The 23,997-nt window shown below is 37.2% G+C and overlaps 1 protein-coding gene across 1 annotated transcript in view; it reads left to right on the top strand.

Annotated features, from left to right (window-relative positions):
- Positions 1 to 20,166, top strand: part of LOC128473688 (ephrin type-A receptor 7-like) — a 90,629-nt gene extending 70,463 nt beyond the window's left edge. Inside the window, exons 10-16 of the mRNA XM_053455939.1 lie at positions 3,523 to 3,708; positions 4,107 to 4,168; positions 6,955 to 7,158; positions 7,618 to 7,767; positions 9,927 to 10,120; positions 17,698 to 17,862; positions 19,020 to 20,166. Of these exons, the coding sequence (XP_053311914.1) occupies positions 3,523 to 3,708; positions 4,107 to 4,168; positions 6,955 to 7,158; positions 7,618 to 7,767; positions 9,927 to 10,120; positions 17,698 to 17,862; positions 19,020 to 19,134 (1,076 nt within the window). The 3' untranslated portion in view covers positions 19,135 to 20,166. The remainder of the gene's footprint in view (positions 1 to 3,522; positions 3,709 to 4,106; positions 4,169 to 6,954; positions 7,159 to 7,617; positions 7,768 to 9,926; positions 10,121 to 17,697; positions 17,863 to 19,019) is intronic.
- Positions 20,167 to 23,997: the final 3,831 nt, after the last annotated feature.

Genomic DNA, 23,997 nt, shown 5'->3' with positions numbered 1-23,997 from the left:
CAGTAAAGTCCGTAGGGATTTTGTTTCAAAATTGGTGAGATGTTAGCCTGCAACAGCTCTTCGCTACATCTACATTGGACAGCTATATCATTAAAGTAGCAGATAGTCCACCAATTCCTTCTTAAATTTTTTAAACAAAAAATTTAAACTATATAAATCCAAATAAATTCACCCCCTATATCCTTTTGAGATAAAAAACTTTATTGGATAGTATTTAGTTTCAATTTCTCCATATTTCTAATAATGCGTTCTGATTCTAATTGGTTTATCTTAGACTTAATTCTGATAACAGTGATGTGTTATTTTAAGGTTCAGTAATTCTTAGCCAGCAATATCAATCTCAAATCCCTGAGGGCTCCTAACAAACTGGACTTGAAGGTAGTTATTTAGCATGTTCTATGGTATAAACCTACATACAAAATCTGAAAGTATGAACTTCCCCCTGCCTTCCAACAACCTGGAAACCATCCGTCATAAGAAACTTTTAAAGATATAATAAGAAATTAACTTATCACTCCAGTAAGCATATCAAAATATTCATCTCCTCTCTAGCTCTCCATCTTTAGTGACGAAGTGGTCCTTTCCTCTGAGAAACATAGCTTCTTGCTGCTTTAAGTGGCTTTCACATAGAGATAACATATTGTCTAAGCTACAGTGTTAATGCAAGGGTGAAAAAGATTACAGACCTGTAGTGCTGTTTACAGAATCATGTTATAGACAACAAGTTTACTTATGAACGTAAGTTTATTCTATTTTTTTTTTAGATTTTTACTAAAAAGTGAATAGCTAATGATATTGAAATATTTACATGTACATTGTTAAACATGGCACCTATGAATAGCTATTCATGTTAATGAACATTTAGGAAATAAAAAATGTAGGTTGTTGATCTTTTAATTTATTAGCACATTTTCTGTGGTTATTATATTGATTATTGTGTTATTGCTACATAGTAAGCATTCTAAGATACAAGAAAATAGGGACATTAAATGAGGAAATGTATTTCAATAGCCCTTATTCAAGTTATGACTGGTAGCGTTCATACTATTTCTGTACATAGACAAAAATGTCCTCTTTCCCAACTTGGTGGACTGTTTGCATGACAATTCAGTATATGATAAGTAGTTTACGATGGACATATCTGAGAATTTCCCAGAGTAGACTACTGGAGCTTTCCCTCTTTTTTGGGCGGTGGCTTCATGTAGAGCCAGGGCTAGATACATGTATGGACACCATCAGCTCCTGACAGCCTTTAGTGGCCAGAGAGAAGTTGGAAAGTGAATGGGGGTAAGTGTGACATGGGCAGACAATAAGCATGGCCACACAACACTCCCCTGTCCAGAGAAAGGAGAAAGTGGCCTGTGGTGAAGCATGGCTTCACCTGGAGATTCTCGGTCAAACCCCGAGTATTTCCAGGTATGAATATGAGAATGAATATGATGCTTATGAATTATAATCATAAAAAAGGACATGTCCCATGAAAAAATGGCCAAAGGAATCCAAATGGAAGCCAGCCGGTCATAAGACATCTATTTGATAATGTAACACGGAAACGATATTTTCATTTGCCTCAAAAGTTGGACACAAAAACTGTAGCAAAAACCATTCTAATGGTAAGTTGGCCAATTCACCAGATTTACTCCTGCAGGCTGAGGGCATAACCCCTCCTGAAGTAGGGGAATCAGGTCTACAGATGCCTGATCTTTGATAGTTTACACAATTTGCGATTTTTTTCTCCCTAGTTTATTTTCTCATTTACCTGCAGCCAGTAAATGATGCTCCTGATCTCTCTGTAAGGCATCACAAGCTAACATCTGTTCGGAGAGGGCTTTGCAGAGCACGGTCTAGAAATATGCTAAGTTACTAAATGATTTATTGATTTTCATCCGCTTTGCCGCTGAAAACGTTAAAGCAAATTAATTCCATTCTTACAACCCTGAAGCTTTAATCACTTGTGCACGCCTCAACTTCAAGCTCAGTTCTTCAGGGCTTATTTTTTCGTTCTTTTTTTTTTTTTTTTCAATGATAAGTTCATTGGGAGGTTATGGATTTTATAATGACATATAGAGAGATATGAAGAATTTAACTTTTACAGTGCGAGTGCTCTCTTACAGCTTATGTAGAGCTGTAAGAAGAAATACTTTAGTGGGATACAATCAATGACAGTGCCTGAGATCCTTCATATTAGCATGGCCAACCTATTCAAATATATTAATATATTGGAGATAGAGTTAACTTTAAGACATAATACAAATTTCGATGTTTCTATAAAAAGATCTTGTATGACATAGACAAGGACCATAACCAAAAAATAAAAATTGTTGGTAGTTGCCCTTTAAGATGTTCTTATTTCTGTCTGTGCTCTATTATCAATTGTGATTCTTATTTGCATTCATAACGCTCCTCTTTACTCATTATCTGAGCAAATAAATGCACCGTCTTAATTTTAATCATCAGTTGTTATTATCGCTTCTCCACATTATGTAACTTTAATCATACCTCTATTATATTAATTAAACTGGCATTAGCCAATTCTGAGCGTATGTAAGGAGTCCAATAGACACAATGGTTCTTAGCTATGTATAATCATGTTTGTGATGATAATTTATCTTCAACGGTGTTCTCATAATATGTATATGTATATATAATAGTCATAAGATCTATGGGTGCTTATGAGATCATTACTATGTTGGGCTGCACAGATCAGTTAGCCTTATAAAGTTCTGACTGTACAGTTTACAGCAGCATAAAGCAGTTTTGGCATCTCAGTATTACCACATCGGTGGCATAATAGTAGCAGCTGAGGGTGACCCAAGTGCCTAATTGTTGTCCAGGTTTCTGGTTTAACACTTGGTTTCCCAAAGGGAGCAATAAAATCTGTGACTTGTATTTCACATATTGCTCTGTCTCTACTCACAGTCTCAACAGCAGTGATTAAGAGAACCTTCAAATCACTGAGCATACATACTACGGAGTAGGTACTGGAGATCTAGGCCATGGAAGGCAAAGATGTCATCGCTACATCATATTAGAGCATTTGGGATTATAGCTTTTACTAATACAATTACATGTATACATTCACAGTCCCAGTTGCACATTTAGTACTATGCGTTCTTGACCTAGTTTCTTAGTTAGTTTATTGACTTAATAGAGTTAGAGCCATGGAGGTATTCTTTTTTCATCAGTATTTTTAGGGTTCAGACTTAAGTAACTAATTTGATCCTGTGTATCAACATATATACGAATGTTCAGCAATATAACGTTTTCTGACAAAAGAAAACAGAAAAAATACAGTAAATGTTACAATATTATAAATAAAGGTAATTTTGTGCATAATGTATGTTGCATTTTAATATGTCATGAAGTCAACATTTCCAAGCAGAATAGAACATTGTCCTTCCTTAGGTAACAGCCATCTATCAAAGCCATAAAATTAATATGTTATTTAATGTTTAGTGATCACTTTTAATGTATAAGTACATATCTATCCTGCTTGATGAAAGCATTATTGTTCTCATTCAGGTGAATATGGTGAAATATGCCGAGGTTGCTTAAAGCTTCCCAGCAAGCGAGAGCTTCCTGTTGCAATCCAGACCCTCAGGGTAGGCTGCTCGGACAAGCAGAAGAGAGCATTTTTGGCAGAAGCAAGTATCATGGGTCAGTTTGACCATCCCAACATTATCCGCCTTGAAGGTGTCATCACAAGAGGTATGGTCCATTATTCTGGATACCATAGTAACATAATACCAAAATATTATAATAGATTAGCTTCACGTAACAAAACTGTTTCTAATGAATTCCATTTTTGATGACAACAGTCAATAGAGATATTGAAATTTCTATTACAAAAAATACAGGGCTCAGCCTACCAGAATGTTAATTAAGAGCTGTCAACCTACAGAGCAACTTTAAAATGTTTTTCTTTAAAATGTCCCTTGGTATCATAGACTTTATAAAAGTCATTTTAATGCCTTAAACAGCTCATTCTTTTATCGCTGATAAATGTACTTTCCTTCTGTTTATTGTTGCATTGTCTGATATTTCTTACCTCTCTGTTCTGTGTCATCTCCACATCTAACAAATAATAATGGCATCTTTGCTCCTAGGTAATACAATGATGACTGTAATGGAGTACATGGGAAATGGAGTACTGGATTCCTTCTTAAGGGTAAGTTTACCTACTAGTTGTGTACATATCAGAGATAAAGCTACAATAAGATGTAATAACTGGGATTCAGAAAAAAAGTTGGCACAGAATCTTTGCTTCTATCCCTCCCTCTAATCTTGCAGCGTGGGATGGGGTTAGTAGGGGTTCCCGGGGATCCCTGTTTTTTTATTTTCATATTTATGCATTTATGTTTCTATCTAGTTTACGAATGTGAGTCGTTTTTATTGACTTTGTCAATTGGACTTCTTTTTTACCAGTTTGCATGCAATTGCAGTTTGAGGAATAGACTTCTTTCTATATTCAAAATAACAGAAGCAGTAATCTCCTGAATATTCGACTAGAGCAATATGCAAAAGTTAACATTTTGTAGAAAATATGGTGTTCATATGTCAGGGGTGATGTAGGCAAGTTACCGTAGAGTCCGGGATGCAGGACACAGGAGTCAGTGCACAGGAAACAGAGAGAGCTACTTAGTAGCCAAGGTCAGGTTCCTGGCGTTTAGGGGAGTCCGGGGTCAATAGCTGAGGTCGGTACACAGGGATCAAAGAGAGCTGCTTAGGTCAGGTTTCAGGAGGTCAGCAGAGTCCAAGGTAATAGCCAGGTTCGACTGGGGAATCCAGTAAGATAGAAATAGCAAACGAAGCAGCAGTACTCGGCACAATAACTGGGCACTGAGCAAATCTCAGTCCTGGGTTTTAAACTTACCGCTTGGTGGACCCCCCGCCCCATGCCATCTGAGCGTGTTCCCTGCCGTCTCCATTCGGGGACGCATAAAGTTGGTTGCAACTGGATGCAGAGGAGGAAGCTGGAGGTGCGACGCTGGATCCAGTACACGTGGATAGCGGGTATTCAGGTGAGTGCCTTCGTTGGGGGTCTGGTACGCGGACCCTGACCTCATGACAGTTTGGTGTCAGCTCACAAACTGCACCGAAATCAGCAAATGACAAATAGGCAACAGATTGCTTTCAAGCTAATTATTTGCACCTTTTCTAACAGTAGCCACAGTGGATTGCTTCATAACATGATAAAATTATTTTATTGTGTGGATTATATCTAGTGAACTATAGTCAAAACGTTAATTGTCTTCCATTCTGAAGTTACATTGGTAACCTGTAAAATTGGATTCTTATGAGGAAGATTAAACCGAATTCATTTTTTTTCTAAACTAACTGTCTTTGGCTGGCAACTTTTGTTTTGTGACAGCTTATTTCGTTTTATGTATTCCGGCATGGACAATCATGTCCTTTCCATATAGTTCTTTCAGGTATTAGTCCTTTCTAATCTTGCATAATTAAGGACTAAGAACTGATGTCTTTACTTTCATCTGTTGCCACTTGCTTGGTGTACTGAAAACCTAACTGCTTCCAAACTTGGTATCTGTGTATAATTTCAAGTCATTATAGCATTGCTTTTGTGTTGACAAATTTAAAATTCCCTCTTTTTCATGAGTTTCACAAAGCATGAAAATTACACAGCACAATAGTGTAATTGTGTATCTGATAACATAAAAGGCGTAGAGAAAGGCAAATAAAATTTTAACATCAGACAGCTGATTATTCCAGAAGACAAAGGGTTCTTGCAAGACACAGTACCTTAGCATAAAGTATAATTATGCATGATCGTGTAGGAACGACTTAAGTTAATACATACTGTATGGACACAGAGTCTTCTTACAAAATGTTATTAGTTTTGTTTGGTGTCTATATTTGACTCTTAATGATATACAGAATTTAGTTCTTATATATTAACTTCAAGGACACATTTATGTGTCTTTCAACTCTAGTCACACTTTGTCCAAAGCTTTATATTCTGCAAGTAAAATATTCAAGGTAGCGATTGTTGCAGTCTGGCTGTATGAAAGGTTCCACATGACTCCTCTGTCCATCACTCCCTGATGAAACCAGTTGATGTGAAGACTAACAACCCCATAAAGAATCTTCGATTTCCTTCTTTCTGCTTCAGATATACCAATATATCTGTTGGCTGGAATCAGAGATGCTGTCACAAGCCTTACTTTGTTTGCTTCTGGGTATACTCCAGCTGGTGAGTACCAAAGGAGCAGAGGAAGGAGGAAATTTGCCATCAAAAAGACACGTCTAGCCAGCTTATTCTTCCCTTGTTGTGAAACCTCAAACAATATGTTTGTTATAGCCTGCGTAAGGCTGTTCACGCAAATATTTAGTCAAAAAACATGCTGACCTCAAGAAAGGCATATATGGAAAGAGAGCATAAGAACTGCATTGCTGAACTACTGAATACTGTGTTAAGATAAATACATTAAATACACAACTGCCGGTTCTGAGCAAATGTGTACAACTTAGTAAGCACTACTGTAAAATTGCCTTACTAAGCTTGCCTACCGATTAAAACAATGTGATTATGGCAAAATCTCGGGTATTTGAAAACTGTCTGTTTGTTTTAATACTTGCTATATGCCCTGTAGACTGAATAATAATGTTTCATAAAAAGCCATTTTCATGACTACATAAATGACTAATTATAACGAAATTGAATTTCTTTTTGGGTATCTATTTTGCCCTTTGAGAGCTAGAATGGTACACAAAATATATGTTTCTACATTTACTATGACTGGGGATGTGGACTGTAAAGATTGGCAGAGTGTCCCTATCATCATGACCTGTGCCCGCCAAGAGGATCTCAGGTCTAATCCATGCAGCACAAGTAGGGGCATGATCTAGATTGGTGCCAGCTAATATATAGCATTTTCATTTTCACTTAATAAGTCTTGATTGTCTTCACACTTTCTTTTATTTCTATTTTAACAGAAGCATGAGGGTCAGTTCACAGTCCCCCAACTGATAGGAATGTTAAGTGGTATTGCATCAGGAATGAAGTATCTGACCGAGATGAGCTATATTCACAAATGCCTTGCTGCACACGGAGTCCTGGTTAACTCTAACTTGGTCTGCAAAATATCTGGATTTCGACATATCCAGGAAGATAAACTTGACACAGTCTTTACCACCATGGTACGGAGTTCAAATGTAAGAACCGAATGGCAAACTCATGCATTATTGCACCGGTGTATATAGCTACACTATAGAGCTTCTAGTATTTATTGTATGCTTGATACTGTATGTACTGCAAAATATTTGAAAGAGAAGGAAGACTTTCTTTTCTAGCATCTGGGTTGAGGATTGAACTCTGCCAGTATCTATCCATAAAACTGACACAGTAACCTGCAGAACAAACTACTAGCATGATATATATATATATATATATATATATATATATATATATATATATATATATATATATATATATATACACACATAAAAAATGAAATCAATTTATTAGTGGTCAGTAAAGTTGTTCTCAGGCTTAACAATGTTAAGATTATTGTTAATTGGGAATGTGCACCACATATCCTCATTGCCAGGTGAATTCCCAGTTATGTAATGTTGTCCTATGTTTACCTATTATTTCAGAGTGGGAAGAGCACAGTGTTGTGGACAGCACCAGAGGCAATCCAGTACCATCGTTACAGCACTGCGAGCGATGTATGGAGCTTTGGAATAGTTATGTGGGAGGTGATGTCATATGGAGAAAGACCTTACTGGGATATGTCCAACCAGGATGTGAGTAAATAATCATTAGGCTTCTCATGCTCAGAGTAGCATGGGCCATTGATGTGGGGGTACAATAATTTTTTTGGCTATAACTTCTCCCCATAACATATATAACTCTTCTAACCATACCCATTTTCTATGGAAACCACTTCACCTCTTTGGGTCCCCTGATATCACTAAGTAACATGTCACCCATGTCCTGCAGTAACAGCTTTGCCCCCAACCAGCTTGTCACTGCCATCTTTTTCTCAACTTACCAGTGCCATCTTTGTGCTTCAGACAACTTACCAGTGCCATCTTTGTCCCAAAACAACCTATCAGTGCCATCTTTGTTCCCGGACAGCTTCCCAGTGACATATTGTGTGCCCGCTCAGCTTGTGTCATCTTTACCCCAAGTAGCTTGTTAGTGCCTTCTCTGTGCACAAACAGATTCTTAGTGCCATTTTAGTGCCCAAGCAGGTTGTCAGTGACATTTTAGCCCCCACAAAAAAACTGAATGTATCAGTGACATCTGGACTTTAAAGAAGGGGCAGAGCCAAAGGTAGCTGCTTTTGTGCTTGAGGCATGAACAGAAAAGTTTGCACCTCCCACTCTATTTTTACAGAGGGTATTTTGAGGAAAGTAGATAAATACATTAGGCACTGAGCGAGTGCTTTGCATGAGCTTAATGAGACATAAGGGACAACAATGGGACAGTAAATTAACCTTTGTCGCTGGAAGTTGTGTCCCCATTATGCATTTGCAGATGTTATAGCATATCCCTTATCAGATAAGACACAGTGCAGCTCATAGTGAGTATAAGAACATAGTGAGCCTGACATGTGGTACAGCATAAATCCCATTACTATATATTGAGACTGACATTGATGGCTATACTGTATTACTCATATGTTTATATATTGAGCCAGGCAATGACAGCGGTACCGCATAGCTCCCATGATTATATAACAAGCCGGACACTGACAATGATACATACTAACTTCTATCATTAAATACTAAGCCATACACTGAGGGTGGTACAGTATAACTCCCATCAATATATACTGAATTTGACAGTGATACACTATAACTCCCATCATTATATAGTGATCCAGACACAGACGGTGGTACAACATCACTCCTATAATTATACATCAAACCAGATACAAGGGGAGGTAACGCATAACTCTCATCACTATGTATTGAGTAAGACTTGGCAGTGGTATAGCATAATTCCCATCACTATATACTGAGCCAGGCACTGATATTGGTACATCATAACTCCAATCAATATATATATGGAGCCAGACATTGACGGTGGTATAGCATAACTCCTGTCATCATTATTTTCGTTTGCATTTGGTTGCTTTTTCACACTCACATTTACTCCCACTCTCTCCCACTCTTACTCACGCTCTTTTACACTCTCACTTATGTTTCTTACACTCTAACTCTTTTACTCTCTGACATGCTCTTACTCTCTCAATATCTACCTCCTCCACCTACCGCTTTCCACATCAATGTCTCCTTGTCTCCTTTCCCACATCTCTGCTTCTTCTCTTGCCTTTTCTTTTTCTTTCTTCATCTGCTTCTCCCATTGAACAGACCCTCCATATAAGGGTGGAGCCTCCACCCACAACTCAGGTTCCCTCCACAAGGGATGGGTGTGGGAGGCCTGGAGAAGCGAACTAAAAAAAAAAGAAGACAGAAAAACAAGTAGAGGCAAAAGAAGAAGCAGAGCTGTGGGAAATGAGACATGAACCCAGAAGCAGTTGGCTGAGAAGGTTGGGAGACTCAGCCAGAATATACTTTACCCCCCATGCTATGCAAATGGCATGATGCACCCCTGCTGACCTGGGCGCCCGGGTTTGGTGCACCCCGTCCACCCACCTAGGCGCAGCTCTGCATGGTGTATTAGAGTTGCTGGGTTAACCTTCTAGGCTGTAGTGCTGTAAGGTACTTTGGAATTTTTTACCTGTACTTTACCTGTAGACCATGATACTATTCACCACCATGATGGCCAGTGAGTTGAGAAAGCAGTAGACAGCTTGATTTTGTGTGCAATGCCTGACCCAAACCTTGTATTACAAACCTGTCTTCTCTCTGTCTCAAAATTCACCTGAAATCTAATTAATTTTAAAGGGGTCCCAGAATTTCCAAACCAGATAAGTATTGTTGTTCATCCCTAGGTCATTAAAGCCATAGAAGATGGCTTTCGTCTCCCAGCACCAATGAACTGCCCACCTTCCTTGCACCAGTTAATGCTTGATTGCTGGCAGAAAGACCGAAATGAGAGACCAAAATTCACTCACATTCAAAACATACTGAACAAACAGCTGCAGAGTCCAGACAAAACCAAATCCACACCTTCTACAATGACTAGGTGGGTATTTCTATCGGTGTTCCTTGCCTGTTTGTCTGCCTTCTACACATGGGAGGGGACCTGCCACCTTATCAAAGGTCCTTTCAGCAACCTAAGGGAAGCTGTTTTGGGGGTTTATTCAATAGAGGTATGCAGGAAAGTTGTGATTTAAACTCTCTAACTTCACTATTTTTTGAGGACAATGCTGGAAGGTTCTTCCAGCAAAGATGGTTAAGCTAGCCCTGTATAATGCATAATTTATTGGGAGAAACCTCACTGATTTAACAATCTATTATACAGGGCCAGCCCCTCACTTCCCGCTCACTGAGGTTTGCTCTTTATAATGTATAGTGAAGTCAAAGAGTTGAAATTACTTTCAAACTCTTCTACCAGTGGGCAGCTTTCCCTTACCAACTTTGGAAAGACCTGCTTGTTTTTCACTTGAAAACAAAGTACTGAAATGAGCAAAAAAGTCCAGTAGCTCCCAGACTTCTTCCATATGAAGTCTAACCTGTTAGTAACACTTTTGTTAAATGCATTAGTACAGCCTAGTATTCTGATTTCTGTGTTAACATTATTATACTGTTTGTATTACACAAAGATCTGCGTTACTGCACAGCTACTGATTTAATGGCCACAATGTCTTCAGCTGCTCTCTTTCTTTTTTTATGTTTCTTTGGTAACTTAGACCCAGCCTGTTTTTTTTTTATTATTTAACGTCAATGTCGGTACATCTGCAGAGGCCCAGAGGTCTCTACCATGCACAAATCCTATTCCCAGCAGGAGTATTATTAAGTTAAGTTGAAACTCCAAGATGTTCAGAACAAGCAAGAAATGAAGTGATTATTCCCAAAGCTTTGCTGATAGTACACTGATGAGTCAGTAGGAACACATCTCTGCCTTCAAGAACTTGTATTGATCCATCAACAAGGAAAGAGGAAAAATTATTAAATTTCTGCTTTTAAAGATGTTATGCAGAGTTATTGTATAGAGAAGCATTTTCAAGCACTGTTCCTCATGAATGATAATATTTAGGCACACTGTACTACCCTCTTTATATCTTTGTGACCCAAACCTTCCTCTCTTTCTTTTTTCCCCTGTCTTCCATCTTATTTAGTAGCTCAGAGAGTATATCATATCATTCTACAGCCATAAAAGTCACAATAGAGGAACAGTAGAATGTGCTTGCGAGTAAAATTTTGTAGCTGTAATACATTCTCCTTTTTCATACCTTACTCATTTATCTAAAAAGTTACCAATAGGTCACAAATTCACATAAAATGTGTTGTTTAAAGCTGTCCACCCTGGCCAAACCTCTAATCACACCCTAAATGCATCCCCTTTCTTATTTTGGGAGGTGTGCCAAATTGTCCAATTAGCATATACAGATCAATATATATATATGCATTGAAGACTAGTTGGTTAAACACTGTGCCAGAAGTCCCCAAGTTTTATGTGCTCCTGTTGTGAGGATTTAGGTTTTATTTCCATGATCTTTATAGGTTTTCTGTTTACCTGTAATCCAGTTCGATTGTGAGCCCATTTAAGCAGGGTTAATCATGTTATTCCAAATTGTTATGTGATGTATAACTTGTTATGACCTGTTTACCTATTGTACAGCCACAGTGGTTTACTTTATTTATAATACTTGGGAATATGATCTATTATATCTATATTACAGGGCTCAAAATAGTTTACAAACCATTTTGTAAACCATGCATGCTACTGGCTAGGTGGGTTACTTGCAAGCATTCTCACTATTATCATCATTAAGAATCTATAAAAAAAATCTATTTGTTATTGGCAGTGATAAAGCTCTTCACCTGTAAGAGAGCAGAGGTCACCAGTAGTTGACCTCAGTCATGTCAGTGTCAGTATATCTAGGTATGATGACATATTAACTGTGACAGGGGCAGATACGCATGGATCCCAGCGGGTACAGTTGTAGTGGGTGTCACTACAGTTCCTTGTAGCTCTTCACCTTCTGTAACTCCTAGTGGTCTTGTATGTAAAATCAAGGGGACACAGCTCCTTTTCTGTTCCTGCTCCTTCTAGACCACCAGGGAACTTTACATTGAATGGTATGGTTGTCTGCAGCCAAGGTCCCTAAATGTGCCTGGTTATCCTGCTGATCTATAAGAAACTGACAAAATCATATTTCTTTAAAATATCTTGTATTTTGGTGCACTTAACTTCAAGGCAAACTGATTTCTTTTTTTCATCTTTTGACACATTAGTTCATAGCTCCCTCTGTAATAAATCTCTTTCAGGCATTTATTTTGTTAGGGACAACACCTTTTAACAGTAAAACAGGTAATTTTCCATGTCATTTCCCAGTCACAAAGTGTTGTTCACTTTGATTGCCAATGATTTTTACAATACCTCAATTGACTGTCAACCATCTCCCACAATGCTCCTTTTCTTGCTGTGCAATTGGTGAGGCTTGTATAGGTTGCAGCACAATGCGTCTGTGTGCTTTAAGCTGCTATATAATTATCTTTAAGTGTTCCCTATATGGAGGAATAAAATGGCACTTTTTAATATAATTACAGCTTTATAATTGCCATCGCAATTGGCTATTGGAAAAGGCCTTTTATCCACAAAGCAAAAGGGAAGAACAGAACACGGACTTTTTCCGCAGTCGACAATTCATTAACATGGTTACAAAAAAACCACTTTCAAATCAGCATAATTAAGGGGAAACTGAATTCTCCATTTATTTACAGATCATAGTTGGATATAATTCCCAAAAGGTTGAGAACACTTTTTTTTCCCTAGCAGTTCTCACTAACTAGGTGGCAGATAAAATGTCTTCCCTGTTCATGGAAGAGAAAGAAAACGGTACAATGTCTTTTTCTACTTTCCTTCTTTTATTTATCACCACGACAACTTAGATGCAAGTAACGCTACTGCATTGTTTGTTTCAAATGTCATGTGATAGCAAGATGTGAAACTATTAACATTGAGCATCTCATATACAATCATAAAATATTCTGTGCCGGCTGCATATTTGTCTCATGCACCTTTTGCAGATTACATACATAATCATTTCCCAAAAGACTGAAGAGAAATATAGTAATAAAATATTGACAGACCTTGTCATTGCATATCATATCACAATATATACTGTAAGTGCATACATAGGCAGAAGTCTATGTTGATTTGACTAACTCTTCCTATATGTCTATATATAACAACATATAATATAGCAAACTAGTTTAAACAAAAACATAATAAAATAAGTGTATGTTGCATTTTTTACATAAATGTAAGCTGCATGTTTTTTTGTTTCCAAACCAAAGTTATCGATTTATATAAATACAGATACAGAGTCTTTTAATGGCAGGAATACAAGCCAATTTCTTTTCCTGGTTCAATGTTTCTAGAGTTTGAGCACTTGATACCTTCGCAAGTGTTCCTCTTTAGGAGGGACATATCCTATTTGGGCCCATATGCCTTTGCATGTTTTTCCTCACCTGAAGCAGATCTATCTAGTAGATATGTGAGCATACCTGGAAGCTCTCTGGTTTCCCCAGGTCTCTGTGTTACCATGTTTTTTCTCCAGGGCAGGTGTGGGTATTTAGATGAAACCCCACTCCCGTACAGTTCTAAGCTTTCTGACGATGGCACCTTACGTGGCTGGCCCCATCCCTTGCTAAACCACCAAAGAAAATGGGCTACTGGTAGCCTGACCTTGGAAGTTCCTAGGTATGTGTAGAAGGAGATGAATATAGTGTATTTAAATATATCTAAAATTAACATTAAGGGATTTGGGAACAATAGGGATAAATGAAGTGTTTAAAGATCTGACACATTTGGGTAGAATACAATCTTTGGTATCTGCGGTATTACATTTTCAGCTGGGGTTGTGTGTTGATTGTGTGGGGACCTGCCACAACATTCCCTTGCTGCCTGATCGCTCCATGCCAGCGACAGTGCAGCGTTAACACCTTCAATAAAACAGATACACAGGTTTGCATGTGAGCTAAAATGTTTCATTAAATTATTTTTTTCAGATTCCCCAGCATTAGACCATTTTCTTACCTTCTGTGCATTGAGTAAGAAATTGTTAATGATCAAGATCAAATGACAGCATTAGCAACTATTGGACTGCATTACAACATTCTTTGCTGCTTAGTGTCTTTAAATCCCTAGTATGACCCCTCCAGGTGCAATTTAAATATTAGAACTTTCTGAGACATATAAGCACATAAACTTGAAGGAGAGGCAGCTGCTTCCCGGGCCATAACTCTGAGGCTAGGTTTGCATGGCATATTTATTGGAGTCTTGAGATAAAACTCTTTAGATTAGTAGATTAATAGTATCCTTTTTACTGTATGAAGATCTTATGAATGAAAGCCAAGTTTCTTCTCATTGATATTTGTTTTACTGTTGTAATACCTTCAAAATAAAATTCTGAAGTTTACTGGAATGTGTAACTTGACAGATATGAGTTACCATTGTAGAAGACAATTTTGTATACACAGACCTGTAAAGTCAGATCTTTTAGGTTTCCAAATTTCTACAATTTACATTTTTATACACTAAACACATTTCTGTGTTAAAATAAGCAACAAATATGTATTAAAAACCCACCATATGTGTATACCATGGGAACAGCCTTCTTAACACACTGTTCTAAAGATTTGCATGATTATTCACCGTATTATGTTATTTTTTTCCTTTTGCTAAGTTGCTGATTGGTTCAAGCAGCAAAAAGGAGATGTCTATAAGACATGAAAATCATTGCATAATGCTAGCTGTTTTAAAATAATCTTCTGAGTATTTTCACTGAATGATAAAACCAGAAAAGCAAACTACTTGTTTTAGCAAATTAATTTTGTTATGCTTAAACTGACAGGCACAGTTCCCCTTTAAAAGTTACCAGTCAATACCAAATGTAAAGCAAATTCGATATGTCCAAAGATGGGATATTTTGTTTTAGGGGTGAGGCAGATGAATAGCTAAAAGGCAATTCTGAGTTCTTATGAATATTAGTTAATGAAACTATTAGGGTCTTAAAGAAGGAGTCTCCCAAACATGCATTGGGAGTTCATATACCAGGTTTTGTATCTTCTCTCCTTCTCCTTCTCTCCTTACTAAAGGTGATAGTGTACAAAAGATACCGACCTATAGGCAAGGTAGGCACCAATCTAGAGTGCAGACTGGGTGAGCCTCCTAAGAGGAGGACTGGACTGCCCATCGCTGGAGGAGCAGGGCCGGTTAGTGAGATCATGGATCTACCACTAACCAGACCGAACTATGTATAAACAGACCTCACGTTTTAACTACTCCCTCGTGATGCTGCTGCTGATTGATGCTGAGTGCTGGAATATGACATCATATCCTGTCGCTTAGCAGTAAAGTCGCGCACACCTTAATAGAGCCCTGAACAGAGGCCTGTAAAGACCTGTGAAGAAGACTCCCTCTCAAAGTATAGAATAGATAAAGAGAAAGATATATAGCAAGGATAATGAAAAGGAGAGAGAGAAGGGGGAAAGAGGTAGATAAGGGGAGAGATAGTGAAAAGTGGGAGTTAATGTGAAAGAAGAGAGGTAGAAAAAAGCCAAAAAGGGGGAGAGATAATAAGAAAAGGAGTTAATAAATAAGGACATATGGGGACAAAGGGGAGTGATAAAGAAAAGGAAGAAAGGTAGAGATAAAGTGGTGGGGGTAATGAGAAAGGGGGGACAGGTTGAAGATGAATAGAAGAAAAGATCAAGAGAAAGGGGAGGAAAGGAAGAGAGAACGAGAGAGAGGGAGGGGAAGGAGAGACAAAAAAGAAAGGGTGAGGAGAAAAAGAGAAAAAAAAACAGAATAGAGATAATGAGAAGAGAGGATCAAAGAAAAGATGGAGAGATGAGATGAAGAAACGGGTGGGTTGAGAGAAAAGGAAAAGTTAAAGAGATAATGGGGAAAGATGAGAGATTGGGAAAAGGTGGAGAGATAACAAGAAGGAAAGGAGAGCGGGAATATATGAGTAAAGGGGGATATGTGGAGAAAAGGAGAGATAAAAAGAGAAAGGGAGAAGTATGGAGAAATAGATAAAGGGAATGAAGATCAGAGATAATCAGGAAGGGCAGAGATAGAGAAAATAGAAGGAGAGATATATAGAGAGACAATAGAAGAGAGAGAGAGAGAAAACAAAGAAGAGGAGGGGAAATAAAGAAAATGGTAGGTAGATAAAGAGAACAAGAAAAATAAAGCGATGACCTGTTTGGAGAGTTCTTTGGTCTTCATGGTGCTGCTTGCTCAGTGGTGTTGCAGTCTCTGTGGCCTTTCGAAATAAGTGTGATATATATATATATATATATATATATATATATATATATATATATATATATATATATATATATATATATATATATATACTGTGATCATGTGACATTTTGATTGCACACCGGTGGACTTCATTTAACTAATTATGTGCTTTCTGAAAGTAATTGGTTGCACCAGATCTTATTTAGGGGCTTCATAGCAAATAGGGATGAATACATATGGGCACACCACTTTTCCATCTTCATTTCACGTCACCAATTTGGACTATTTTGTCTATGTCCATTAGATGAAATCCAGATAATTCCAGGTTGTAATGCAAAATAGGAAAAAATGCCAAGGAAGGGGTAGTGAATTATTTCTGAATGCTTTACAGAAAATATTTTTACCTCATGTGAAGTTTTTTATTTGGTTTCTGTAAAAAGCAAATTGTGTTATAAAACAGTCGATTAGTTCACATAAAAATACATTTTGTGGGTATACGCTTATGTTAATGCACCCAAGAAAACAATTAGTGTAAAATTCCAAGTTTAAATATAAACAAGTTGTAGCTTTTTCCACTGTAACATCCCATTATTGTGTTCAGGTGACATAGCTAAACACAAATTAATTTGGGGGGGGCACAAAAATCACATCAAAATTGTAATGTGAGAACACATTTGTTCTGCATATTTAGAACAGACTGGCCATGGCTACAATAAGATGGTCAAACCGCCTGTAAAGGAGTAGGCTAGGATGTTTGCATTTTAGAAATATATAGTTTTGGAAAATTATTTTAGAATCTGTGACCACTATTAAAGCTAAATCCTAAGAATACCTAGTTTAATAAATTTACAGCTTGAAAAATGTTAGACATACACTATCATTTTGCCCTGCAGTCACCAAAACAGATGGAAATCCAATCCAGCTGGGATGTTTTCTAAATCGAGGCGAGTGAGTGAATATATTTTGGGCCTGCTCCATTTGCATACAGAATATGAAATGTGCTTATGTGTTTTTCATCTGTAGTTATATTTAATTGATATTAAATTGTGGGTTATAGAAAAAGTATTGCTTCAAAAGAAATCTATCTATCTATCTATCTTGAATAAACACATGCAAAGGTGCTAGAAAACCTCAGGTCTTTAGAGTTTGTAAGTGTAAAATATCCATGGACCTTTTTGGTCCAATTATAGATTTAAAAATGTGTATAGTAATATTAAGATAAATTAGATGACAGTATAATACAGTTGGTAAATTTCAGATGTTCTGCATTTCACACAAAAACCTCATATTTCGGTACTATAACCAGCCAATTATACATGTTTCTTTTGGTTTCCTAGATCTCAGACCACCTCGATCCCACTAATTGAAAGGACGTTTACATCATTTCCCTCATTCAGCTCGGTAGGAGAATGGCTAGAAGCAATTGAGATGGAAAGGTACAAAGATAACTTCACAGCAGCAGGATACTGTTACTTAGAGTCCGTGGCCAGAATGACAGTGCAGTAAGTTACCTCAGCCTCTTTGGTAATATTTTTATCTTTGGCTAGGAAAAGAGGAAAGAATGTGGTTTTCCAAATTAACACGTAGGGGGAAGTTCTATTGAAGAATTCCGCGGGTATCTGTTCTTGTTGTGTAATGCAATAAGGTGCGTTATGCCACTGTTACTATAAATTTCTATGTAATATTTATACATTCTGAAAGGAAGAAAAGTGAGGAGAGACATAATAAGTATGTTGAGAATTTAAATAAAGTCAAAGAGGGAAATAGTTGTGATGGCTGAACCAGAAGGCAGTGTGGACAAATTTGAGGGGGCTAATGGGGCATAATTCTACTTTACAGAAAGGCTGGGAGATACTTGAAAGAGGCTTCCTGTGGAAGCAATACAGACAAAGCATTACAGACAGTTAAGAAAAGTTTACACACCCCAGGATATTTTGGAGGATTAATATGTTCCAATAAAAAGTGATTCAATAAAGCAGATTATTTTTGCTTCTATTTACCTTCCCAGATTTGCCCCAAATTCTCAGATTATCCAATATGATAACAATGCCTCACCATCAGCCATTGATCAGTTGAGAGTTATGGTCCTCACCCTCACTATCCATTGTGAGGAATCAACCACAGTGATCTGGTCCTGTATAATGCATAATTAAATCAATGAGATTCCTTCAAAATCTTTAGCTATTCATACTTGTGCAGGGGAAGCTCTGTCCTTCTTCCTAGAAAAAATCTTGAGTTTTGGACCTTCATAATAAATAGTGCAGTGAGGACATTGAAATCACAACGCTGAATATTAGGAGGTTGAGAGGGAATGAGAAGGGGCTGCTTGAGTGAGGATGATTTTATTATCTTAAGGGGCAACTTAGTTAACCTAGGTTAAGGCCCCATGCTTGTGTGAAATGACACAGAGAATATCCAGAAGAGTATGAGTTGTGTCCTATGGCAAGGCCCCATTTTTTGTCAGGACATCTGTAAAATATCTTATTTTGGCATGTGGTTAGTCCCTTTGTATAAAACTCATATGCATATATTTTATGCTTGCTCTAGAGCTGAGTATAAGCATCACTTTACGTCTAGCAACATACACTCAAGATGCCCTATAACTGAGGGACAATTAGATAACCTGTGTATTTGCTTAACTCAATTTTTTGTCTCATAGGGATGTCATGAGCCTAGGGATCACCTCCGTGGAGCACCAGAAGACCATTCTTAGTGGTATCCAGACGTTACGGGCACAAGTTATACAGATGCATGGCCGTGGTGTACAGGTGTGATATGAAAGGACATAAGGGCCCTGTGACTCTGTGAAAATCAAAAGGGAGAGCTATGTATGTGCCCCGAATCTGGGCATGAAAAGGCAACACCACAAAGGAGTTGATTAAGAAAACAAGGATCATGTCTCTTTTGACTTCCTGTAAGCAACTGCAATATTGCCAAATGCAGGTGTTTAAGCTCCATAGTCAATGGTGGACAATGCCTAAAATACAAAGAAGAATTTAATTTAACCCTTTCATCAGGAGGAAATTAAATAGGTGCATTCACAATGTCGTACAACTGCAGACTTGAAAACAGGGCTAGTTTTAGTGGTCTCTCATTAAGCCCAAGGGTCTGTATGGTACATAGGCATACAGGGTGAGCTAAAAAGTGTGCACTTGTTTTTACATGGGGTACATATTGTAATGTTTTGGTGCCAACTACTCTATTACTTATTTAAGTATTTAAATATTTTTCTAACTGGAGATGTGTTGTACTGACTCATATAAATAGCTTTTATTTTTTCAAAATGTAAATTTAAAAAAAAAGAAAGAAAAAAGGGACTTTTTATACTAGATTAAGTGTTCAAGTGACGTTTGGTGCAGAAAGTGCTGGCCTTTTCTTTTATTCTCCGTTTACCTTACTAAGCACTTTTTTCTCTGCGGCATTAAATGATGGCATCTTTCTCTCGTGGGGCAAATGTGCTGAAGCAGAAGTGGTACAATTTGTCTTGGAGTTGAAGTTCAATGTGAGCAATCGTTTACTTTGCAAAGGTTTATCTGACAGTTTTCTAGTAGCTGGTAGATGAAAGGAAGAAAAAACAAGCAGAATAAAACAAATAACTCTTGTACAACCTTTATTTATACCTGCATTGGTGGTTGTGAAAGATAATTAGTTATGTATGCGAAACTAGTGATCAGTGGGAAGTTTGCAGGTATAAACAGTGCTGGAGTAACTTATTCCAGAGTGATGCATTATAATACATGTTTAAACCAACTACATCAGATCATGTTATGCTACATATACATCACAAATTGCTTGTCTGACCTTTTTGTTCTCATGTAAATGTCATGTCCTAGCTTCCAGACTTTAGGATCAGAGTAGAACCGACAACCGAGGGTTGTACGATACATTTCTTAGAGGTAGGAATGAGTTTATATTCCCCCCAGGGATGTAGTGAAAAGGAGGACTCCGTTATATGCCTGCAGGAAAACATCCCATGGATGGGAAATCCAACTAAGTTACCAAATGAGAAAACAACTCTAAACACATTTGGTGTTCACTGAAAGGGACTGCGAAGAAATCTCATATAAAGAATCCAGTCAGTGTGCAGTCCTGGCTCGTTAGACTCAAAACACCAAAAAAGTCCCTGCCATCAGTGCAAAATACACCTGAGTGCACTCCACTTTTTGACTTTTTATAAATTAAATTATATTACGTATGTTCACACAAACCTGTGAATGTTCTATCAATATACCGTATTTTATAAATTACAATTAACAGAAATCTCTTACACATATGTTATGGACATTACACATCTATTAAAATGCTGTTTTTCTGTTCAATACTTATAGTGCCCCCCCACAACTGATGACCAAGAATCATTAGCTTCAAGCAGGTAGTAATAGAATAGTAGATTTTAAAACAAATCGCTAAAAGAGGCTGTAACACGCTCTTGCAAAGGCTCAAATATTATGCATGGGTTCCTATATATGACAACTTTCTGGATATGCATTATGATAACATATAATGAAACATTAATTATTCAGGAAAAAAAGGGTTGATGAATCAATTTAAGGGATTTAATTTATATACCACGCACAGAAATTCCAATTTCATGTAAACTCTGTTGCAAGTTTCGATTCTGGGCAAATTTAAACTTCCTGAACAGACCTTTTTGAAGAGCAAAAATATTGTAATTGAAGCCTGTCCTTAACAGTTTTATTGAAACTGATTTTCTAGCAAGAAAATCTAATTTAGGGTTTAATTATATTTAACAGCACCTTTTACACTGCCAGCAAAAGTCAAATGATAGAGTGTTTTGGGTTATTAAACTTAACATTAAAAGTAAATTATATTTCTTTTATTATTATTTTTTTTGGTTAATGTAATTGTGGAGACTAGAAAAAGTGATGGAACTTTTAAAATGAAGTTATTGTCATTGCATTATCCTAATAGATAGCTTAATTAACTACAATTCATTTTACATTGGCTTTGTATGCATATAACCTTATTATCATTTCCTTGTAACTTATATTAGGGATAAATGGACTGTGACCAAAAATGGTGTTTGAGGCTGAATTTAGTATGGTAGATTTTTTTTTATGGGAAAGAAAAAAAAATAGTGTTTTGAATGCAGATTTATGTGTAGAAGGTTCTCAAAGGCACACATCTAATGTTGGCAGGTCAAAAAAGACAAGTCCCTCACGTGGCTATCACTGCAGCATTAAAAAAGAAAAAATAGATATGGGTGTTTGAGGTGAGGATTAATAGCTGTCCTTCTCAAGTGCCTATGCCCAATGCCTGGGAACTCTCACTCACTATCCATTTCAACTTTGGGGCTAGCAGTGCCCGTATGCATATCCACTCATCATGGCTACATTTTTGCCTCCTATAAGGGGTAGGGGACAGAAAGCCCTGGGGAGCAGTCCTGGAAACTTCCCAGGTATGCTACTCTAATGGATAGCTCCACGAATGAAAAATTAGACCCTTCAGAAAAAAATACCGCTCTGAGGGTTTCTCAGCGAGTGATATCACCTCAATAACCTCATTAGTCCGACACAGAGCGTTTTTTTGTGTGCTGTGAATTTGAATTCACTTTAGATACGTTTGGTACTCTTTTAAACATAACATATTCATTCGTGAGTATATTCCTCTTCTCATTAAATTTGATAGGAGAAACACATCATAAACTATTCATAACCCGCTAAACGATTTTTGATCAAACCACTGCCACCTTAATATGCATAACAAGATATTAAAGAACTCTTATATCCGTATAACGCATGCAATATACATTCAAATTCCATGCGGCAAAAAAAAAAAACCCAACAAAATATTATTTCCTAAGAGAGACAAAATACATTTTGCTTCTACTGAGATATAAATACATACATATATATTAATCTGCCTACAGGTGGCCATAACTATGCCTACAAAGCATTTACAATACAGCGGGAGAAATTGAAATTCATAGCGCACGTTTAGTACCTGCTTTATATGCATTCACGAAAAGTAATCTGCATTTACCTTAGGGAGACAAGCTAACCTTACAAAAGCATGTTTGCTCAAGTGCTTTATCCTTCTTCACAAATTTGCATACCAAATTAAAAGGGAAAAAAAAACTTTCTGTCCTATTGGCATTTGAATTTGTGATAAGCATTGAGAAATCACTTTCAAATGATTTATTTTACTTGTATAATGTAACAGAACTCCACTTAGTTTACTCAATTAAATTGCAAGAGTGAAAATTGTTCCAAGATATTAAGGGAGATTTTCCTTCTAATGAAGGAAACCTCTTCCTATTATTCTCTTTTACGCACTTAGGGTCCAGTTAACCAGTGACCAAAATGTTTGTTAATGGCAGCCATATGCAGGAAGGAGTTGCTAGCTTTAGTGAGAGCTTCCAATGATTAATCCATGAAAATATGTTGATCAAACAACAATTTAGGATATATGTTCCGTGCTGTAGTGATTTATTTTGTTGTCTTTTTTATTGTATTTTTTCTCTGATGGTACATTAATAGACATTAATTGTGTTGGTCATGGGAGAGCTACCTAGTGGTAGCCTTAGGTTGCTTACAAGCTATACTTTGGAGACCACTGTTGAAAGAAGATCCTCCAAGTTATGTTGGAGAGTTTTCACATCAATTCCTTATATTCGATGTAATATACGTATGAAGAAGTATAATATTTCTGACTTATATTTATACAGTTGTGCTCAAAAGTGTGCATACCCTGGCAGAAATTGTGAAATGTTGGTATGGATTTTGAAAATATGACAGATCTTTTATTTAAGCCTAGTGATCATATGATCATAGTTGTTTGGCTCCTTTTTAAATCATAATGAACACAGATATCACTCAAATTGAGTAAACCTCAAAATCTTACATACCCTAGAATGTTTGGCCTTGTTACAGACACACAAGGTGACACACACAGGTTAAAATGGCAATTAAATGTTAATTCCCACACCTGTGGATTTTTAAATTGCAATTAGTCTCTGTGTATAATAGTCAATACGTTTGTTAGCTCTCACGTGAATGCACATGGGCAGCAGAAAAGAACTGTCAAAAGACCTGCGTAACAAGGTAGTGGAACTTTAAAAAGATTAAAAAGGATTTAAAACATATCCAATGTCTTGAAAATGTCTTAAAACATTTCCAATGTGTGTACTGTTCAATTACTTATTAAGGAGTGAATAATTTGGGGATCTCTTGATACCAAGCCAAGGTCAGGTAGACCAAGAAAGATTTTAGCCACAACTCCCAGAAGAATTATTTGGGATTCAAAGAAAAACCCACAAGTAACCTCAGGAGAAATAAAGGCTGCTCTGAAAAAAAGACAGTGTGGTTGTTTCAAGGAGCACAATATGACAATACTTGAACAAAAATGAGCTGCATGGTCGAGTTGCCAGGAAGAAGCCTTTACTCGCAGCTTCTGCCACACTGTAATTTTTTGTCACAACCATAAGCGCTATGTTTGGACACGTGTCAACAAGGCCTATAGTGGAAAGAATACCATCCCCACTGTGAACCATGGTGGTGACTCACTGATGCTTTGGGATTGAGCTCTAATGGCACATTGAATCTTGTGAAAATTGATGGCAAGGCCAAGGTGACCCTCCAGTGGTTACAGCAGAAAAAGGTGAAGGTTCTGGAGTG

Source organism: Spea bombifrons, chromosome 2 (assembly GCF_027358695.1).
Source record: "Spea bombifrons isolate aSpeBom1 chromosome 2, aSpeBom1.2.pri, whole genome shotgun sequence".
Lineage (NCBI taxonomy): Eukaryota > Metazoa > Chordata > Amphibia > Anura > Pelobatidae > Spea > Spea bombifrons.
The sequence above is the reverse complement of the archived record's forward strand: the minus strand, read 5'-3'. Positions and strand labels throughout refer to the sequence as shown.